This window comes from Prionailurus bengalensis, chromosome E2, assembly GCF_016509475.1.
Source record: "Prionailurus bengalensis isolate Pbe53 chromosome E2, Fcat_Pben_1.1_paternal_pri, whole genome shotgun sequence".
In the NCBI taxonomy this organism is placed as follows: Eukaryota; Metazoa; Chordata; class Mammalia; order Carnivora; family Felidae; genus Prionailurus; species Prionailurus bengalensis.
This window is the reverse complement of record NC_057352.1, coordinates 4,057,680-4,079,434: the sequence shown is the minus strand read 5'-3', so window position 1 is coordinate 4,079,434 and position 21,755 is coordinate 4,057,680. Positions and strand designations below refer to the sequence as shown.

The 21,755-nt window shown below is 50.9% G+C and overlaps 1 protein-coding gene across 1 annotated transcript; it reads right to left on the bottom strand.

Annotated features, from left to right (window-relative positions):
• Positions 1–13,478: 13,478 nt before the first annotated feature.
• LOC122495223 (T-cell-interacting, activating receptor on myeloid cells protein 1-like) lies at positions 13,479–20,818 on the bottom strand. Its single transcript, XM_043600977.1, has 3 exons — positions 20,774–20,818; positions 14,652–15,000; positions 13,479–14,397 (listed from the first exon to the last, which is right to left on the bottom strand). Exons 1-3 carry the CDS (start codon positions 20,816–20,818, stop codon positions 13,943–13,945), a joined length of 849 nt encoding a protein of 282 aa, XP_043456912.1. The 3' UTR covers positions 13,479–13,942.
• Between the last annotated feature and the right edge of the window lie 937 nt (positions 20,819–21,755).

The window sequence follows — 21,755 nt, the reverse complement described above, 5'->3', positions numbered from 1 at the left end:
AATAAAATTGAAAATAAAAATAAATTTTTTTCTCTTTCTGTATCCAAGAAAAAGAAAAAATATGAATAGATGGACCAGCAAACTGAAATACAATTGAAATTGTATTGTTTTCCCCTAGAAATCAAACTATGAAGCACTTTATAGTCCATAAACTAAGCAGGCAGAGAGACGCATGGTGTTCCTAAAGAGTGAGGTTGGCCCAGTTGGGCGGGGCTTAAAACAAATTTTTTAAGTTTATTTATTTGTTTTGAGTGGGAGAGAGAAAGTGTGAGTGGGGAGGGGCAGAGAGAGAGAATCCCAGGCAGGCTCCACACTGTCAGTGCAGACCCCAACAAGGGGTTCAAAGCCACAAACGTGAGATTGCAGGGCTCGAACCCACGAACCATGAGATCACGACCTCAACCAAAGTCCAATGTTTGACTGAGCCACCCACATACCCCTAATTAAAAAAAAAATTTTTTTTTTAATGTAAATCCCAGTTTACCCACACTTTGACCAACTTGCTGACTTCATGGTATAGGTGAACCATTATTTATTTATTTATTTATTTTATTCTTGAGACAGAGAGAGACAGAGCATGAACGGGGGAGGGTCAGAGAGAGAGGGAGACACAGAATCGGAAGCAGGCTCCAGGCTCTGAGCCATCAGCCCAGAGCCTGACGCGGGGCTCGAACTCACAGACCGCGAGATCATGACCCAGGCTGAAGTCGGACGCTCATCTGACTGAGCCACCCAGGCGCCCCTGAACCATTATTTTTTACCAAATTGTATTTGACGAAATGCCAAATTGTACTTGGTAAAATGTGGTGGGTGGGGGCAAATTAACTGGGAATATGTAACCTGAGAGGCAGTGAGGCAGGTCCCCTTGCACAAAGACACAGAGGTAGGAGAGGCAGGTGCAGGAGTTGGAACCCAGCTCTGTCTCCAAAGCCCATTTCCTTTCCAGAAAATCACATGACGCTCCCCACCCCTGGCCCACAGTGGTGAAGGTGTCTCTGTGTCTTGGGTCCATTCTGTGGAATGATGCCCACAACGGTGTGAGTGTTCAGTTATCTATTGCTGTGTAACAGCATTACCCTGAAGGTAGCAGCTTAAGCAGCACACCTTCAGTATTTCATTGTTTTGGGGGCCAAAAGCCGAAGCATCGCTGAGCAGGGTTGTCTGTGACCTGCAGTCGCCGAGTCAGCCAGGGCTGGGGTCTAATCCGGAAGCTCAGCTGGGGAAGGATCCACTTCCGTGCTGCAGTTCTGACACGCGTCACCCAGAGTGAGCACAGACTTCACAGGCTAAGGGTGAGGGGCCCACAGGACTGTCCTCACTGCAGACACCAGCTGTGTGCTCAGCTGTTCCCGAGCCACCTGCACCCATGAACAGATGACCTAAATTTTTGTAGGTTCCCACTACTCCGTGAGGTTCAATAATTTGCTAGAACCACTCAAAGAATTCAAGAAAGCACTATATTTATGATTACAATTTCTATTATAAAGGATATAAATCAAGACCATCTAGATTTAGAGACACATAGGGTGAAGCCTGGGAGGGCCCCAAAAGCAAAGCTTCCTATGGTCTCAGGATGTATCACCAGCCAGAAAACTCCCTGAGCCTCAGTGTGCACAGTTTTCTTGGGGATATCATCACATAGGCATGATTGATTGCAGCATTGCCCACATGATTGACTCTATCTGCAGCCTCTTCTCATCCCCAGAGGTCAAGGCTGTAACCTTGTAATCACATGGTCTTTCTGGCACCACCAGCCCCCATCCTGAGTCATCTCACTGCCATAAACTCAGGTGTGGTCCAAGGTGCCTGCTGTGAATAATAAAGATGCTGCTGTTACCCAAGAGATCCAAGGGGTTCCCTGGGGGACTCAGTCAGTTGAGTGTCTGACTCTTGATTTCAGCTCAGGCCACCATCTCACAGTTTGTGAGTTTGAGCCCCACATCGGGCTCTGTGCTGACAACACGAAACCTGCTTGGGATTCTCTCTCTCCCTCTCTCTCTGCGCCTCCCTACTTGCACTGCCTCTGTCTCTTCAAAATAAATAAATAAACTTCAAAAAAGGGTGAGAGATAGATTCCAAGCGCTTAGAGATTAGCTCCCGGGAGCCAGGGACAACGACCAGCCAAATTCTTTATTATACAACACAAGCCCACATGCTTGTTGGAAGAAGCCAGTTCCTTGCTGGCTGGAGACGGCCCTCAGTTCCTTGCCAAGTGGGCTTTTCCCAAAACAGGGATTCCACACCATCATCCAAATGCACAAGGAAGGTAGAAAAAGCCCACTGTCAAGATGGCAGTTGTATTCTTCAGTAGCATAACCGCTGAAGCGACATCCTATCTCCTTTGCCATATTCTGTAGGTTAGAAGCAAGTTGACAAAACCAGGGGAGGGATGGCCCAGGGACACAAATACCAGGAGTGAGAATAGTTGGAGGTCACAGGTCACAGTGAAGGCTTTGCTCGCACCCACAAACTTGTGTAAGGTGATGGAGCAGCTTTGTGGCGAGAAGGGAGTGTGAACAGAAGAGCAGCTATCAAGAAAAACACTGAGCGCTTGTCAGGAAGGAAGCAGGAAGTAGTACAACCCCCTTAGAAAACTGTTCAGAAGTAGCAAATGAAATTAAGCATACACCTGTTCTTTGACCCAGCCATCCCACTATTTATATTCCAGGGGGAATGTGTGCACATGTGCCCATGTCTGCAAAGACATAGCTAAGAGTGTTCGTGCAAGCTGGCCCACAGAAGCTGCAGCCCGCAAACAACCCAATTGTCCATCCCCTGGAGACCGTTCTCCGTGACCGTGGCATGAATGTGCATTGGAGTGATGCTCAGCGGTAGATAGGGAAGAAAACACAACTACATGTAACGTCGGGGATAAACCTCAGGAACGACGTATTTGGGTGAAAGAAGCCAGACACAGAAGAGAACACATAGCGTGGCCGCGTGTATGTGAGGGCATATGAAGAACAGGCTTGAAAAGTGATGAAAAGGTGGTGAAAAGGCAGAAAAAGGAAGGGTCTCTGGGGCCGTGGTGGTTGACTGGAGGGTGTCACAGGGAAACCTCCTGGAGTTCTGGAAATACTGTGTTTATTTGGATGGTGGTTATACCAAAGGGGATAGGTAGAGATAGATTACTGGGATATCTATATATCTATATCTGTCTGTCAGTCATCTATCTGTAGTCACTTAGCTGTGCAAGATTTGTGCATTTCACTCTGCAAATGATACCTCTCATTTATTTATTTATTTATTTGAAAATTTTTAATGTTTATTTATTTTTGAGAGAGAGAGCACGAGCAGGGGAGGGACAGACAGAGGGAGTCACAGAATCTAAAGCAGGCTCCAGGCTCCAAGCTGTCAGCACAGAGCATGACGTGGGGCTCAAACTCATGAACTATGAGATCATGATCATGACCTGGGCCGAAGTCAGACGCTCAACCGACTGAGCCACCCCAGCACCCTGATACCTCTCATGTAAAAAATAAATTTTTAGAAGGAAACGAGTCTTCATTGCAGATTTGAGGAAAGGGATCCCCATTTGCCTGGTGCCCCAAGGGCTCTCCATCATCCATCGGAAGATCTTGTTTGCTGGGCTCCAGGCACTCTCCCAGCTATGTCTTGAGGGCCAAGTACACACAGGTTTCCAGGGGCTGTTCCATCTGGCTGGAAGGACCCTCACTTAGGGCTCTGATGTCCAGCTCAGCATATGTCACTCCATGGGGTTCCTCAGCTCTTGAGACCTGGGATGCTTCATCCTGAAGGTAAGCAGGGAGAGAAGGATCAAGTCCCCCTGGGAAAGAGTGTTAGATTGTGGAGACTTAGCGTTTGTGATGACAGTGTGGTAGACAGCTGTGTTAGGAAGAGCCTCCTGCCCTTCGAGTCTTCGTGCAGTCCCTTCCCCTCTCGAAGGTTGGCGGGACCTAGTGACCTGCATCTGTCAATCGGAATAAGCAAGAAGGATGGGCTGTCATGTGTCATGTCCAAGACTAGGTTATGAAAGACTAAGTTATGACTTCCATCTTGTTCACACCTGCTTCCCTCACTCGTGCTGATCAAGCCAGCTGCTGGGTTGGGAGCTGCGGTAAGGAAAGGCCCATATGGCCAACGTGGTCTCTGGCCAACAGCCAGCAAGGACCTGAGTCCCACCAACCGCCACCTGAGTGAGTGAGTGTGGAAGCAAATCCTCTCTTACTCAAGCCTGAACCAGCAGCCAATGCCTTCGTCCCAGCCTTGTGAGACCCAATGAGAGACCACGTTGCTGAGCCACACCCAGACTCCCTCCCTGCAGACACTGAGATCCTAAGTGTTGCCTTAACCAACTGCATTTGGGGATGATTTGTTATGAAACTTCAGATAACTCAAATAGACAGCCATCACGTTAGTGTGAATGTGAGATGTCCAGAGTAGGCAAATCCTTAGGGACAGGAAGCTAGTGGTTGTCAGGGGCTTGGGGTGGCGGTGTGGGTGTGCAGAAAGGCTGTTTAGAGGGTGTGGGGTTTCGTTCGAGGCGATGAAAATGTTCTCGAACTGGATTCGTGGGGTATTACTGGGCAACGTTGTGAATATTCCGAAAGTTGTGACTATCCCGGGTTAAAATGGTGGATTTTAGGCTTATGTGCATTTCACCACAATTTTGTAAAAGAAACTGAATGTAAAGGATAAAATAAACGTTACTATTAATAAGTGTGCTGTGTGGGTACTTCGCGGTACGTGCTTTACAAAGAGCTCTTACCGTGTTTTCCTAAATTGCACCAATAGGTGGGGCATATTACCCCCATTGTGCGCATGGAGACCCTGAGGCTCAGGGTGGGAGAGTCACTTACCCGCGATTATGACCAATGGTTTATAATAGCAGTAGCTTCAGGGTACTGAATGCTTACAGCGTGCCTGAGATCCCACTGACCCCTCTGTGTCTCTGAGCTCATTAAACCACCCTCTTAATCCCAGGGAGAAGGTGATGTGGGGGTGCCTGAAGCGTCCGACTTCAGCTCAGGTCATGATCTCACGGTCCACGAGTTGGAGCCCCACGTCAGGCTCTGTGCTGACAGCTCGGAGCCTGGACCCTGCTTTGGATTGTGTCTCCCCCTCTCTCTGCCCCTCCCCTGCTTGCTCTCTGTCTCTCAAAAATAAAGAAACGTAAAAAAAAAAAACAAAAACAAAAACAAAAAGGTGATGTTCATCACAAGTCACCTGGGAAAATGTCCTCAGAAAGGACATGGGATGAAGGTCCCCTGGCCAGAGAAGGCACAGAAGGGTTCAGACCAGATTCTCCTGGAGTGTAGAGTGAGGGTGGCGGTGGATGGACGCGGGAGCCCAGACCATTGACAAAACAGGCAGGAGGAACGGAGAGCCTGGGACAAGGAGGGGATGGGAAATGTCCGCAGGGGACACTCACCGACGCAGGAGGGCAGTTCATCGTGGCTGTGGCTGTATCTGGGAGGGAAAAGGTCCTGCTGTTGCTCCACCCCCAGGCCCCAGGGGTTAACTCTGGACACACAATCCCACTCACATGCACATTTACATTATACATCCTCTCACACACATGCACGCACGTGTGTGTGCACACACAAATAAGGCATGCACGTGACACACACATACGCCACATTCACGTGCAACAGACGTGCAAACCACACCCGTGTGCATGCACAACACACAAACATATGCACGTCTATACACATGCACACACATTCACGTACCTCTACATGCATATGCGTGTTCACACACGTACATATATCCCTGCACACCTACACGTGCAGACTCACAGACACACACTCAAATATACATGCTTATTTGAGAATACCACACGCATCCAAATACACACACACGTGTACCCACCATCGCTCTCTTTCCCGGGCTGATTACTTGTCCCCACTTTTTTCCTCAGAAGAGCAGGAGCTGAAAGAGAAACAGTGAGGCACCGGAGACAAAGGGAATTGGAGCGAGATGTCAGGATCCTTGCGGGGAGGCGGAGGTGAGGCGCCCAGCAAGATCATGTGTAAACCAAAGTCCCCCCCCCCCACCTCCTCCACGCTCATACACCCCACACGAGGGTCCCCACGTCATTCAGGTGCTCAGCAAAGTCTTGAGAGCTGAGGAGGAGGAGTGGTTGGGGACAGTGTGGTCCACGAGGAGAGGATCCAAGAGAAGAACCTTGAGCGAGAAGTGGAAGGTGGTCATGAGAAGAGAGGACGTGGAGAGACACTTGGGGATGATCGTCGGGGCTGGTCGGGGGCACATGAAAGGTTCAGGTAAGAAAGGGGGTCTTGAGTGGTCAAGGCAATAGTGGGGGAAGGGTTCGGTATGGGCTGATGGGATTTGCTGAGTAGCTCTACCATTTGGTCATGTTGTCGGGAGCCGCCCCTGGGGATGAAAGAGACAGAGACAGTGTCGACCCTGTGATGTTACTTTCCCATTCTGTTTCTCCCATTTCCTCCCAGGTACTTAGCCCTTGTTTTCCTGAACTCGCCCCACCGGGTGTTTTTGTAGATGAGGAAGGCTCCAAGCAGGAAGAGAAGGGCAAAGACCACAGCGAGGGGGAAATCCCCGTGGTCCCTGGGGAGAGGATAGTAGGTGAGAGGGTCAGTGGTTCCCTGAGTGTGCACTGAGGCACCTCACTGTGTCTCCCGTCGATCACATTCCTACCACTTGCTGGAGCTCTCACGACATTCTCTTCACACAAGTATCCCGGGAGAGCGACAGAGTGAGTGATGCCTATACCACAGATGCAGAAGCTGGGCATCAGAGATTTGAAGTTCCCTTTCCAAAGTGGCCCAGGTAACTAGGCAGGGCTGCGACCCTAATCCTACCCACCTCGAAAGACCTCGCACTGAGCCACAGCCTTCAGGCGTCACCACAAGACAGACAGACATCCTTGAGAACTTTCCCAGGTGTGGACAGTTCACAGCGTCACAAGGATATCTCATCCCACGCGTGGATGAGTGTACGTAAGATCTGTGCTCCTACCGAGTCCTGTTTCTGCTCCCTTGGGTGATTTCCTTTCAGTTTTATCTAGAAGAGAGAATTCTAGAGTTAAATTTTATTTATTTTATTTTTTTAAATATTTATTTTTGAGAGAGAGAGACAGAGAGAGACAGAGTGTGAGAGGGGGAGGAGCAGAGACAGAGGGAGATACAGAATCTGAAGCGGGCTCCAGGCTCTGAGCTGTCAGCACGTGGGGCTCAGACTCACAGACCTGATCGTGACCTGAGCCAAAGTCGGCTGCCCAACCGACTGAGCCACCCAGGCGCCCCCTATAGTTAAATTTTAAACTTAAATAATTGTAAATAGAATGTAAAACTCTATGCTGTGTTTACAAAGGCATGTCTATGTAGTAAAAGTGTAAAAACCTGCACAGAAATAACACCAACTTCAGGGAGGAAAGTTCTGGAAAGGGGAAAAATAACAGAAGTAATGTTGAGAGAGAAAAAGGACTTCTTTTTTTTTATCTTGTGGAAAGAAAACAGCTTTGGGGCAAATACGACAAAATGTGAACAAGTATAATTATGGGTGGTAGATACGTGACTATCTGCTATTTGACTGTTATTTCTACTAGATAGTACTTTTTCAGATTTCTCAAAAGAAAGGAAATTCTTTCTTTTCTTTTTAGGTTTTTTTTTTTTTTTTTTTTAATTCTGAGAGAGAGAGAGAGTGATGGAGGGGCAGAGAGAGAGGGAGAGAGAAAGAATTTCAATCAGGCTCTGCACAGTGTGCAGAGCCCGATGTGGGGCTCGAGCCCATAAACTGTGAGATTGTGACCTGAGTTGAAATCAAGAGTCGGATGCTTAACTGACTGGGCCACCCAGGTGCCCCAAAAGAAAGCTAATCCTCATCCGTTGTCTTGCTGGTTTCTGGAGGGAAATTTTTGTGAGTTTTAGGTTTAGGTAGGAAACAAGTAAGATGGAATGCAGAAAGAGAAGGTGAGTGTATTCCAGAAATGTCCAGACCCCATTCAAGGACCCCAAGACTCTTATGTGGGCGGGTGTGATGGTTAATTTTATGTGTCAACTCGACTAGGCCGCGGTACCCAGTTGTTTGGATCTAATACGAGCCTAGAATGGTGGCCAGGAAGCTGGCACTTGAAACTAATATAACGCTCTATGTTGACTACACTGGAATTACAGTCAAATAAAGCAAATGCAGTCTTAAGTCAATTCATTAAAAAGAAGATGTGTTTAACATCTAAGGCGGTAGAGTTTGAGTGGAGCAGATTACGCTCTATCATATGGGTGGGCCTCCTCTAATCGGTCAAAGGTCCAAGGAGACAAGACTGATCTCCTTTGAGGATGAAGGAATTCAGCTTCCGGCTGCCTTCAGACTCGACATCACCTCTTCCCGGGGTCTCTAGCTTGTTGGCTCCAGAGTTGCCCGGGGTCACACAGCCAGTGAGTAGCAGAGCCGAGCTTCACAAAGCTCTACTGATGTGACACCACATGACTCTTCATTGCCTTTATCATCCACAGCTGTGTTGGCCCCGCCTCCTCGAGCCTGCAGCCACGACCCCTACCCTCAGCCTTACACTTCAGAGAAGGCAAGCCTGGGAAGCCTGCGGACTCCTGGCCACTGTCTCCTCTGTTCCCTGTGGTACCGCCTATGGTTCTTCACCTCTGCCCTGCACAGCCACACCGTCAGGAGGTGGGACACCGTTTGTCCCAGCCTCCTCCTGCCGACTCAGCCTCCCCCACCGCCAGCTGCATTCTGCTCTCCTCCGAACCAGAGACTGCACTCGTCTTGTTCCAACTTCGGAAATGACGAGGAAACCCCACGAAACCCTGGGGTCTGGTTCCGAAGAAATCTCTGGGAGCCTGGAGACAAATCAAACCGGAATAAAGGGAGAAAAAAAAAAAAACCCAAACATCACAAGCGGCCTTCAAGGAAGACAGGTGATGCCAGTATCACTGGTAAGTATTTTCTGAAACAGCTACTGGTCTGGGGCACGTAGTTGAAGTAATTCGAGGCTTCAGGAATTGGAGGGGAGTATGGTCTCCACCTGTGAGCTCCCTGCAAGAACTCTGGTGTCTAACTGGAAACTAGACGGTGGGTCTACAGCAGGATTTCTCCTCTTGGGCGCCACTGATATTTGGGGCTAGATGATTCTTTGCAGGGAGGGGTCCTTGCGTCGTAGGGTGTTTTGAAGCATCCGTGGTCTCTACCTCCTAGATGCCAGAAGCATCCCCCACCCCCAGCGGTGACCGCCAAAACTGTCTCAGACGTTGCCATACTCTGCCGAGTGGCAAAATCGCCCCCAGCGGACAACCAGTGGCCTGAGGAAAATAAGAGGTGACCCAAAAGTGAGGGACTTCTCTTTCCTTGTCCTTTGTCAGGATTCCTGCCGCCCACCTTCTCCCCGCCTCCTGCCCTTGGCCAGTCAGGTGACGCTCACGTCCCCACAAGTCAAACATGGGGGTGTAGCTGCAGCCTCACGGTTCTGGCCCCTGCAAGAGCCGCGTAAAACTGTGAGGGTTTGTAAAAGGCTCTGGGGGATCCCAAAGGGAAACCCTCGGGCTCCATTTTCAACAATCTGCCAATGCACCTGTGCCCAGTCGTCTGCTTGCCAAACACCCCCTCCCCGCCATGATGTCCTCCTCTCTTCCTCAGTCTTGCCCTTGGCGACAGTGGCCAGGGTTGGAACTGTGGCTGAAGGAAGACAGGAAAGGTCGACGTTGAACTGGACAACAGCTTCCCGGGTCCCTCTTGGTGAAGTGTCCTGTCACTGATGTATTCATGTCAGAAGCAGCAATATTTATGACCATCGAGGAAGAAACTCAGAAGTGTCCTCATATGCCAAGGATAAATAAAGAAGTGGGAAAAAAAATGATTCACCAGCTGTGGAAGAACCCAAAATTATGTAAAATTTCCCCCTCCTACAGAGAGCCAATCTAGCTTGTGGTATTTTTCTTTCCGTTCTGTTTTATCATCCTGTTTTGGAAAGACCATCTCATCGGTGCTTAACCGTGTCACATACAGTTGAACTGAGTTAAAGACACAGACACGCACCCATGGGCTTTTTTAGAACCAGGAAGCCCTTAACAGGTCGTGGAATTTTCCACTAATATTTATCATTCATTATAACGATAAGGATATTTACTGGTACCTTCCGAGGGATATGCAGGCTCTCTGTTTCCTGGAAAGTCTCCCCTGAGTTATGGAGTTCTTCATAAAGCTGCTTCAGTAGTCAGAGGAGGAAGTTTTGGGTGTTTCATAATGATAATAATGGCAGATCCTTAGATAATATTTTGCTGTCCACCGGACACAGTTTAGGAGGGATTTAGGTAAAATAACTCCTCAAAATCCCAAGCACGAGTCCCTTGTGTAGGTACTACTATCAACCCCTGACAGATACAGAAGCTGAGACAGAGGGAAGCTAAGGAATGTGTAGGCAGGTAGCTTGTTAGGTACTGGCCCCAGCCCAAATCCAAGCGGTTATAATTATCTGCAACTCAAGAGTCCACACACACACTTGCAGACGGTGGGGCCATGTACCCAAGTGACGGGTGCCCATCCCTGGTTGTGTGGTTGTTCTCTCCTTTCCCCCAGTTGCCTTACTTCTCCCTGGAGGGGACATGGAATGTCCTTCACGCTGACCTAGAAAACAGCATGAAGCAGGTGAATCCTAGATGTGAGAATTCCCTGCCTCACTCCTGGGCTCCATGGCCCCAGCAGGGGGCAGAGACAAACATTCTCCTCTACCCCGTGTGGCCGATGGGCTCCGGACCTTGGGATTTTCTTGCTCTGTTCGGAGGTCTGTGACTCTGAAGCAAACACACTTGCTGGGCGTACCTCTCCCTCGTCGGCTTAGTCCATTGGGGCTGCTCTAACAGAATGCCACAGGCTAGGGGGCCGATGAACAGCAGATACCTTTTTCTCACAGGTCTGGAGACGGGAAGTTCGAGACCAGGGGGGCAGCATGGTCCAGGGAGGGCCCTCTTCTGGGCGGCAGACTTCTAGAGCCCCACGTGGAGGAAGGGGACAAGGGAGTTTCTGGGGTCTCTTTTAGAAGGGCACTGATCTCATGAGGGCTCCGCCCTTATGACCTAAGCTCCTCCCAAAGGCCCCCACATCCTAATGCTGTCACGTTAGGGGTCAGGATTTCAACATGAAATTGGGGGGGGAGGTTGACACAGACCTTCAGCCCATAGGATCGGATCAAAGGGTAGCGACTCTCATTCTTTTAGGAACTGTTCATTACCCTCCTACATTCCAGTCTCCCTGGATGGTGCTGGGTTTTCTTGAGTGGCATCCTTCCATGAGCATTTCCTAGGATCGATCTAGAGGCTGAGCTAACCAGGACTATTCACAGCCCTCCCCAGTCTGTCTATCTGTCTGTTTTGAACTGTTCTGGGAAGGAGAGCCAGATGCTTCTCCAGGAGTAGAATTTATGAGCTACGAAACTCAGCTTTAAAAGCCAAGATCTCTGCCCCAAAGAGGGAACTGGTCCCCACTAAAAGAGAATGAAACAGGGGTGCCCGAGTGGCTCAGTCCATAAAGCAGTTAAGCATCTGACTTTGGCTCGGGTCATGATCTCACGGTTCGTGAGTTCAAGCCTCACTTCGGGCTCTGCGCTGACAGCTCAGAGCCTGGCACCTGCTTCAGCTTCTGTGTCTCCCTCTCTCTCTCTGTGCCCCTCCCCCGCTCACGCTCTGTGTCTCTCAAAAATAAAAACATTTTAAAAATTTAAAAGAGAATGAAACAGGTACAATAAAGACACAAACAAGTGTCAGAGAGGAAGAGAATCTGGGCAAGACTCCAGTCCCTCGTTCTAGTTTGTGAAGCCAGGTGGTATCCTCATGCTTCCCAAGATTCACTAGCTCTGGATCCCAGCTGTGTCTGGCCGGGCACAGTCTGGCCCCCTGCGGGACGTCTGGAGTGTCTGGAGACACCATGGTTGTCACAGCTGGGAAAGGGAACGTGGAGTAGGTAGAGATCCAAAATGCTGCAAACATCCTATGTTACACAGGAGGCACTTTTCTTCCTCACCTGCCCCCCAGAATAATTATCCAACTCCAAATGGTAGTAGTGCCAGGTTGGGCAGCCCTGAATGACCCCTTTAATTCCAAGGACCTCACCTTTTCTAGGTCACTTCGAGATCGGTGTTTTTTTCACTTGGAACCAAGTGCCATGACTAATACAATCATCCAACTCTCCTTTATAACTGATTACTATTATGTCTCCTTCTCACAGAAGTTCATGGTCAGATGTATGCATCACTGTCCCCCTCTCCCCCCAACTTGACAGAGGAGAGAAGTGAGTTGCGGGTCCACTGACTTCAGAATCTCGTACCCCGTGTGGTTTTTCTCAGAGGCCCTGAATGCCTCCCCCGTGTGTGGTTTGGGAGAATCTGGGTTCATTGGTCAGTGCCCTGTGCAGTTATGACTGGCCCCATATCAACCCTGGGGGATTCAGTACCCCCGTCCGGGAGGATGCCTGCTTCCTGCTGGCCTCTCTCCCTCCCCTTGTCCTGGACAAACTCAGTCCTCAAAACTGGCCCTAATACACAAGGGTCAAAAAACATCCGTTTCAGAAACACACCAACAGAAATCCGTGTGCACTGGGTGTGGAAATGTAGAATGGTGTGGCCACTATGGAGAACAGCAGGGTGGTGGGTCCTCAAAAAATTAAAAGCAGAAGTAATATATAATCCGGCAACCCCCTTTCTTTTTTTTTTTATTTTTTTTTCAACGTTTATTTATTTTTGGGACAGAGAGAGACAGAGCATGAACGGGGGAGGGGCAGAGAGAGAGGGAGACACAGAATCGGAAACAGGCTCCAGGCTCTGAGCCATCAGCCCAGAGCCCGACGCGGGGCTCGAACCCACGGACCGCGAGATCGTGACCTGGCTGAAGTCAGACACTTAACCGACTGCGCCACCCAGGCGCCCCATCCCCTTTCTGAGTATACATCCGGAAGAAGCGATGGCCAGTAGGTGACCGGCCGACAGCCAAATAGGTGGGAACGACCCAAACGTCCATCAGCTGATGAAGAGACAAAATGCGGTCTATCCGTAAAATGGGACGTTATCAGCCTTAATAAGGAAGAAGTCCAGTTATGTGCTACAGTGTGGCTGAGCCTTGAGGACATTATTCTGAGCAAAATGAGCCAGACATAAGAAGACACATACTCAATGATTCCAATGATGTGGGGTCGTTGGATTCGTCAGATTGACTAAGACGATGTGTAGGATGGTGGGTGCCAGGGGCTGGGGAGGAGGGGTGAGGAGAGGCTGTTTGATGGGGACAGAGTTTCAGTGTCGCAAGACACAGAGCATTCTGGAGGCAGATACTTAAGGGGCGCCTGGGTGGCTCAGTTGGTTAAGCATCCGACTTCCGCTCAGGTCATGATCTTGTAGCTCATGAGTCGGGTTCTGTGCCGACAGCTCAGAGCCTGGAGCCTGCTTTGGATTCTCTCTCTCTCTCTCTCTCTCTCTCTCTCTCTCAAATAAACGTTAAAAAAATTTTTTTTAAATACTTAAGATGGCAAAATTTACCTTATGCAGTTTTGCCATAATTTGTAAAAATCATTCCTTTCAAAAAGAAGGAAAAGTCTCAGCAGGAAGAGAAAAACTCGATTCAGTTGAGCTAAAGGCAAGAGTGCCAGAGTCCCGGTTAAAATGAAACTGAGATCTTCCTGGAGTCTGAATCTTTCTCGGAAAGATGTTCCTGGACCCTTTGTTATTCTCTCCCTCCTCCTCTGCCTTCTTGCTAGACTCTCCTCCTGTATAACCCCAGGAGGTGTCATCCACACTTGAGTCTAAATGAATTGTGCCCTTCCCAGGAGAACAGCAATGACTTTGTGTCTACATCTTATTTTCCTGGTGAGGGCGGGGGTCAATTATTACAGATCCCTCCTCCTCCAGGCCTGGCCCCCTCACAACACAGTTGGTCACCTACAGTGGGAAGCCCCCCTCCCAGCCTCCAGTTATGTGATCTCCACCATTGGTGCTCCCTCTCTCTCAGCAGAAGATCCTCTGCTCTATTCCACAGAATCCTGGCCCTCCCTCGGTCCTTCCCAAATGACTGCTCCAAGCTGCAGAATCTTGTGGAGACAGACTGGCAGCACCTGAGCGGGCAGGTAATCCAGCTGGGGTCCTCCCAATGGTAAAAACCTCACCTCTCACCCGGATCTCAAGACGATCGCTAGGCTGTGAGGCCCAGAAAGGAGTCCCGGTCTGGAAGTAGACACAGCTGTAGTTCCCGGCGTCACCGACTGTCACGGTCTGCAGGGAGAAGTCCGCCTCCTTGCCGGCTGGGGTCCGGAGCCTGATGGGCTCTGCCACTCCCGCCTTCAGCAGAGCGAACCTCATGAGCCCGAAAATATTGTCTGGCCTCTGGCACTGCAGGGTCACGTCGTCTCCTGCGGTCACCACACCCCTTTGGTGGGCTTGCAGGGACGGTTTAGGGAGACCTCCTGTAAGAGAAGGGGGGCTCTGAGGTCACGGGGAGAAGCCCGGTGTCCCCCACTCACCCTTGTTCTCCCACAGGGGGTTCCTGCTGAGTGTGGGACACAGATCCCTGGTGTCACCCTCTTTCGACTCTGCGGGAAGGAGGTCCCCCCACCCCACGAGCCCTGGATGAGGCCGACCAAGTCATTCTGTTGCTGTGTTTCTCCACCTTCTCTGTCCCGTCCTATGGTCCCTCCCCCAGGCCCGTCCTGCTCCTCACCTGTCACCAGCAGCAGGATGACCTCACTGGGCGGTGATCTTATGTCCGGGGCCCCTGGTCTGTAGCACTCACAGGTGTAGTCTCCAGCATGGCTGCTTCTTAGGTCAGTGAGGTGAAATTCAGCCAGGCCCTCCTTGGAAGTCGGTGATCGTGAAAAGTCCAAAATAACATTACCCTTTCTGAGAGCAAAGTCGACATCCTTGGTCGGGGTCTGGCATCGCAGCCTTACATTGCTTCTGGGAGGCACCACCCAGCTGGGCCAGGCCCTGAGGGTGGGCTTGGGAAGGGGCTCTGGAAGGAAGCAGATTGGGGACAGGATTTGGTGCCCTCGCCTGCTGTCAGGAGACCCCTGGAAGGAAAGAGAAGGGATGTGGGGAATTTGGAGCGAAGGAGAGGGAGGGTTTAACTGAAGGAACACTCACCGTCAGTCCCCCTGCTTCCTTGGCCAGCGCACAGCCCTGCAAGAGAACCGTCTGTCCGTGAGACCTGAGCCCTGTCTCAAGGGACCTCCCCGGGGTGGGGGGGGGTGCTGCCGCTGAGACCGGACCCTGGAAGGTCCCGCTCACGGCCGGTCCCAGCATCCTGCCCAAGAACCCATCTGGCGTGGGCATTGGTTTGCACCTTGTGTTAATTTTCTATGGCTGCCGTTAACAAATCGTCAGAAACTTGGTGGCTTGTGACAACACAGATTTATTATCTTGCAGTTCTGTGGGGTAGAAAAGCGCCCAAACAGTCTCACTGCTAAACCCAGGGTCTCTCTGGGGCTGTGTTCCCTCTGGGGCTCGAGACAAGAATCCATTCCCCAGCCTTTTCCAACTTCTAGAGATGCCTGCATCTCATCATGGCAGCCTCTCCCTCTGACTTTATTTTTTTTTATTTTTTTTTTAACATTTATTTATTTTTGAAACAGAGAGAGACAGAGCATGAATGGGGCAGGGGCAGATAGAGAGGGAGACACAGAATCAGAAGCAGGCTCCAGGCTCTGAGCCATCAGGCCAGAGCCCGACGCGGGGCTCGAACTCACGGACCGCGAGATCGTGACCTGAGCTGAAGTCGGATGCTTAACCGACTGAGCCACCCAGGCGCCCCTCCCTCTGACTTTAAAACTATCAATGGCTGGTGCACTGGCACCCTCTTCTGCCTGCTTTGCTATTTTAAGGACCCTGCGGTTACACTGTGACCACCCAGGTAATCCAGAAGAAGCTCCCTACTTCAAGGTCAACTGATAAGTTTAATTCCACCTGCCACCCTGTGTGTATCTCCTCTGCCATGTAAAGGAAGGTATCCACAGCTCCCAGGAGTCAGGACATGGAGTGAGGTGGGGAGATCCCTGCCCTATGATAGGGGACATCTAGACACTGAGAACACAGTCCTTTGTGCTGAGATACTTCTGTCTGCCCTCAAGGTATGACCGAAACGCATCTCGGACATTACGGTTGGCCATGAGTCATCTCCTTGGTGCCCCAGAGTAAATCTCAGAAATCTAAGATTGGTATTACTTGGAAGGATGAAGTGTATGTCCCCCACCTTTCCCCTCTGGGGGCCTTACTTTCAGATCTAGACCAAACTGACCCCAAGAAATATGTTCCTGCACATTCTTATAGGTGTTCTAGTTTGATTAGCATATAACAGTGGTTCTGCCCACCCCACCCCCCACCCCCACACACACACACCAGGGACGTTGGGCACTATCTTGAGACTTTTTTTTAAGCACGTAATACCATATTGCCCTCTGTGGTCACAATGCTGTACGTTAGAGCCTCAGAACTCACTCATCCTTGAACTGCAAGCATGTACCATTGGATCCATATCTCCCTCTCCCCACCACCCCCAGCTCCTGGCAAGCACCATCCCACCGTCGTGTTTCAACAAGTCAACATGTTTAGGTGCCACATACAAGTGAGGTCATACAAGCAGTCCAGTGTCTTTCTCCCTCTGACTGGTTTCACTGAGCACGATGCCCTCACGGTCCCTCCGTGTTGTCTCAGATGGTGGGATTTCTTTCTTTCTCACGGCCGAATAACATCCCCTTGTATGTAACATGCTGCATCTTCCTCCATCGTTTGTCGGTGGATGGACACTTAGGTCACTTCCATGCCTTGTGAATAACGCTGCAATGAACGTGGGGGCACCGATATCCCTTCAATTTCCTGTTCTCATTTCCTTCTGACACACAGCCCCGAAGTGGGGTGAATGATCGCTGGGTGGTTCTGTTTTTAACTTTCTGAGGAACCAGCCCCCAAACTGTTTTCCGCACAGTGGCTGCACCAGTGTGCATTCCTGCCAACAGAGCACGTGGGCTCCCTTTGCACCACATCCTCGTCAACACTTGTCGCAAGATGAGGGCCATTCTGACCGGTTGAGTGGAACCGACAACCTGTGGCCACAGAGCCCTTCTGAAAAGGTTGCCGGACATTTCCTAAGAGGGATTCACTGTTCACTTACCTTCTTGTGGTCGTGCTAACCATGACTGCCTTTATTCAGCCTCCAGATGTTTCCACCCCAGAGCCCTCCACCGCCCCCCCGCCAACGTCAGACCCTTTCAGTTCCCTCGTGTGGCTCCATGGAGAATTACGGTCTTTGGCCCTGCGCAGACCAGAATTTGAGCTCAGCTTTTCTGCTTAGTAGCTGAGTGGCCTTGGCATGGACTTCAGGGCTGATTTTCAGATTCCTCGAATGCAGTATGGGGAAGAGGACTATTTTGGAGAAGCTCTCTAAGAGATGTAAGGTGACTCCCGGTCGTATGATGACAGGAGGGTATCACTGAGCCTGTGTGAGAAAGTCTCTCTCTTCTCAGTTCCCGGCTCGTTCTCCACCAAGCCCCTGGAAGATACCACAGCCGGGTGCTCTCAGCTGAACATAGCTTCCGGCTTCACTGCTACCTCTCAGAAACAAGACCGGGGAAAACTGGGGCCGGTTCGGGTCTGTTTTTGATGAGGGGCACGGATTTTCCCACTAATACCTGAGTTTTACAGATCGAGGCTCAGTCGGTTAAGCATCCAAATGTTGGTTCAGGCTCAGGTCGTGATCTCAGGGTTCATGAGTTTGAGCCATGTGCCAGGCTCTGAGCTGACAGTGCAGAGCCTGCTTGGACACACCCACTCACTCTCTCTCTCTCTCTCTCTCTCTCTCTCTCTCTCTCTCTTTCTCTCTCTCTCTCTCTCTCTCTCTCTTTCTCTCTCTCTCTCTCTCTCTCTTTCTCTTTCTCTCTCTCTGCCCCTCCCCCACTTGCTCTCTCTCTCTCTCAAATATAAATAAACTTAAATTTTTTTTAAATAATAAAATAGGGGTGCCTGGGGGCTTAGTTGGTTAAGTGTCCGACTTCAACTCAGGCCATGATCTCACAGTTCATGGGTTCGAGCCCCGCGTCGGGCTCTGTGCTAACAGCTCAGAGCCTGGAGCCTGTTTCAGATCCTGTGTCTCCCTCTCTCTCTGACCCTCTCCCACTCGAATTCTGTCTCTCTCTCTCTATCTCTCAAAAATATATAAAATATTTTTAAAACTTTTTTAAATAATAAAATAGAGTTGAGCATAAAAATACTAATGTGAAAACCCGGGACATGTCACAGACATAGGGCACAATGTCATTCATTGGGCAGTTCAGGGATGACTGAGTTTGGGGAAACAGGAAAATGTGTGTAAAGCGTCCTTGTGCCTAACATGTATTCAGGGAATGGAAGGTTCTAGTCTGTGCTTATTCACCCCCACCCCACTACTGCCCCCAAAGGTCCCACCAACTCCAGCTGCCGCCACAGCCCATCTGCCCCCGCAGGGCTTACCGGTGCGGAGCCAGGTCGGGAGCTGGGGCATCATGGCGCCCCCCGCCCCCCCCCAAGCCTCCTTCAAGGATCTTCCTTGAGTTTTGCTGTTGGTGGTGAGCCAAAACGTTCTCTTGACTCTATGACAGGCAGGAACAGCTTTGCTCCCAGTTTTTCAAACCTCTGTTCTACCTACCCACTCTTTGTGTCTTCTGGTCTCTGTTAGGAAAGGATTATTGCAACACACTCTCAAGCCACTTCCCACAGGCTTCATGCCCAGCACAGCAATCATCCACTCCTAAGGCACGTCCATGAATATGCAAAGCATGGGAGAAATTGCTAGCCTTTGTCCCCTTTTGCCAAGTGGCTGAAAAGAGCTGGGCCCCCAGCAGTCCAGAATAAGAGACCCATTTCTCTCCATTGGGGAACCATAGGTCCTTCTGGTCATAGGGTGTAAGCAGAAGAGATGTGCACAACTTCTGGGTGATGTCCCAGGGACCCTGAGGGCAGGGTTAGAGCCGGAGCTGAGGGCAAAGAGGGAAGAAGTCACAAGGCATCAGGGACGGATGAGGATCTGGGAGAACGAGACAACAGGGCCTACAGAGAGGAGGTAAGAGAAAAGAACCCTCAGTGGCAGGCAGCATGGCGGACAAGGAATTTGAAGAAGAGAAAGTTCTGTGGTGGGTTTGAAAACTGTTTGCTGTGGGGACATGATTGAACTCCCTCCTCGGTGAAATCTCTTGTGAAATCTTCTACTCATTAGATCTTTCGTGGGAAGGGGCTCTTAAGATGAGCTCGGGGACCCTGGCTGAGGTGCAGACAGAGAGACAACCCAGGCAGTGGACCCAGGCAATGGGCAGGAGCTGACGTGTGCATGGAAAAATCTAGAAGGGTAAATCTAGTATTTTTTAAGTGTTTATTCTCCAAGTGGTGGAATTGTGCTCAATATTTTTTTTTTCCTTTTGCTTCTATGCATGTTCTAAATTGGCTGGAATTGGGGCGCCTGGGTGGCTCACTCGGTTAAGCGTCCGACTTTGGCTCAGGTCATGATATCACAGTCTGTGAGTTCGAGCCCCGCGTTGGGCTCTGTGCTGACAGCTTGGAACCTGGAGCCGGCTTCAGATTCTGTGTCTCCCTCTCTCTCTCCCCCTCCCCCGCTTGTACTCTGTCTCTGTACAAAGAGTACAGTCTGTCTCTCTCAAAAATAAACTTAAAAAGAAAGACATTAGGGGCACCCACGTGGCTCAGTTGGTTGAGCATCGACTTCAGCTCAGGTCATGATCTCACTGTTTGTGGGTTCCAGCCCCGCGTCGGGCTCTGTGCTGACAGCTCAGAGCCTGGAGCCTGCTTTTGTCTCCCTCACTCCTGCCCCTGCCCCGCTTATGCTCCGTGTCTCTCTCTCTCTCTCTCTCTCTCTCTCTCTCTCTCTCAAAAATAAAAATAAAAACATTTTAAAAATTGTTTAAAAACCATTAAAAGAAAAGGAGACATGAGAAAACATCAGGTCTCTCCCTCTCTCCCTCTCCCCCTGCTCTTCCTCTCTCCTTCCCTGTCTCCCTCTCCCCCTGCTCTTCCTCTCTCCTTCCCTCTCCCTCTCCCCCTGCTCTCCCTCTCTCCTTCCCTCTCCTCCTCTCCCCCTGCTCTCCCTCTCCTCCTCTCCCCCTGCTCTCCCTCTCTCCTTCTCTCTCTCCCTCTCCCCTGCTCTCCCTCTCTCCTTCCCTCTCTCCCTCTCCCCCTGCTCTCCCTCCCTCCCTCCCTCCCTCTCCCCCTGCTCTCCCTCCCTCCCTCTCTCCCTCTCCCCCTGCTCTTCCTCTCTCCTTCCCTCTCCCTCTCCCCCTGCTCTTCCTCTCTCCTTCCCTCCCTCCCTCTCCCCCTGCTCTCCCTCTCCTCCTCTCCCCCTGCTCTCCCTCTCTCCTTCCCTCTCCCTCTCCCCCTGCTCTCCCTCCCTCCCTCCCTCTCCCCCTGCTCTTCCTCTCTCCTTCCCTCTCTCCCTCTCCCCCTGCTCTCCCTCCCTCCCTCTCCCCCTGCTCTCCCTCTCTCCTTCCCTCTCTCCCTCTCCCCTACTCTCCCTCTCTCCTTCCCTCTCCTCCTCTCCCCCTGCTCTCCCTCTCCTCCTCTCCCCCTGCTCTCCCTCTCTCCTTCCCTCTCTCCCTCTCCCCCTGCTCTCCCTCTCCTCCTCTCCCCCTGCTCTCCCTCTCTCCTTCCCTCTCTCCCTCTCCCCCTGCTCTCCCTCCCTCCCTCCCTCTCCCCCTGCTCTTCCTCTCTCCTTCCCTCTCCCTCTCCCCCTGCTCTCCCTCTCCTCCTCTCCCCCTGCTCTCCCTCTCTCCTTCCCTCTCTCCCTCTGCCCCTGCCATGCGAGGATACAAGAGGGCACCCGTAAGCCAGGAAGAGGGCTTTCACCAGAACCATGCTGGCACTCTGATCTCAGACTTCCCAGCCTCCAGAATTGCTAGAAATAAGTTTCTGTTGTTCAAACCACCCAGCGTGTGGCGTTTTACAAGAGCCTGAGTAGACCGAGATGGGTGTGCGAGAAGATGGTCACACGGATGGGCTCCCAGGAGGAGTGCCTGGGAGCCAGCTGAGGCAGGGAGACAGGTGTAGAAAACGCCTGCAGGGTGGCCCGGCTCATCCTTGGCACTCAGGCAGCCAGGCCAGTGGACCAGCCACCATCTCAAACACTGCTGGTCACTGTGTCTGAGACAAGAGGGAACTCAGAGTGGGGAGGAGGGAGTTCTTACAGTTAAATGCTCCAGCTTGGAAGTGACACTCGTCCAGCCAGAATAGTCCTGTGACGCGCTGCCGCTGCCGGTGAGTTCAGGGATTTCCTTACCCATCAAGGAACATGATGTGACCACAAGGTGGCAACAGCACACGACTTTCGGTCTCCCAACCGCAACCCCCTAGCTTCCTCCGCAGGGAGCCTTTACACAGGCTGTTCCCTCTGCTTAGAACACCCTTCCAGCCCCTCTTTGTCTAGTTAAGGTCTTCCCAACTTTCAGATCTCACCTCACTTCTTCAGCAAATCCATCAGAGATCTCCACTGATTGGATCAAATCCTATTAGAGGCTTTCAAAACTCCCTCTTGGTTTTTGCTCTGGTTGTACTGATGGAGAGGCAAATGGTTTCCCAGCATCCACTTTTCGTGTCTTCCTTTAAGTAATAGAAACCCCCTCCCATTTTTTTTAAATTTTTTTCTTCAACGTTTATTTATTTTTGGGACAGAGAGAGACAGAGCATGAACAGGGGAGGGGCAGAGAGAGAGGGAGACACAGAATCAGAAACAGGCTCCAGGCTCCGAGCCATCAGCCCAGAGCCCGACGCGGGGCTCGAACTCACGGACCGCGAG

Bases quoted from the DNA above. Each gene is read 5' to 3' on its own strand.
- LOC122495223 (XM_043600977.1), bottom strand. From the start codon at position 20,818: ATGGTTCTGGTGAAAGCCCTCTTCCTGGCTTACGGGTGCCCTCTT. The intron at 15,001-20,773 runs GTATCCTCGCAT...CTTTCCTTCCAG, and splicing joins TGGCTTACGGGTGCCCTCTT to GGGTCTCCTGACAGCAGGCG. The intron at 14,398-14,651 runs GTGAGGAGCAGG...CTTCTCTTACAG, and splicing joins CATCCTGCTGCTGGTGACAG to GAGGTCTCCCTAAACCGTCC.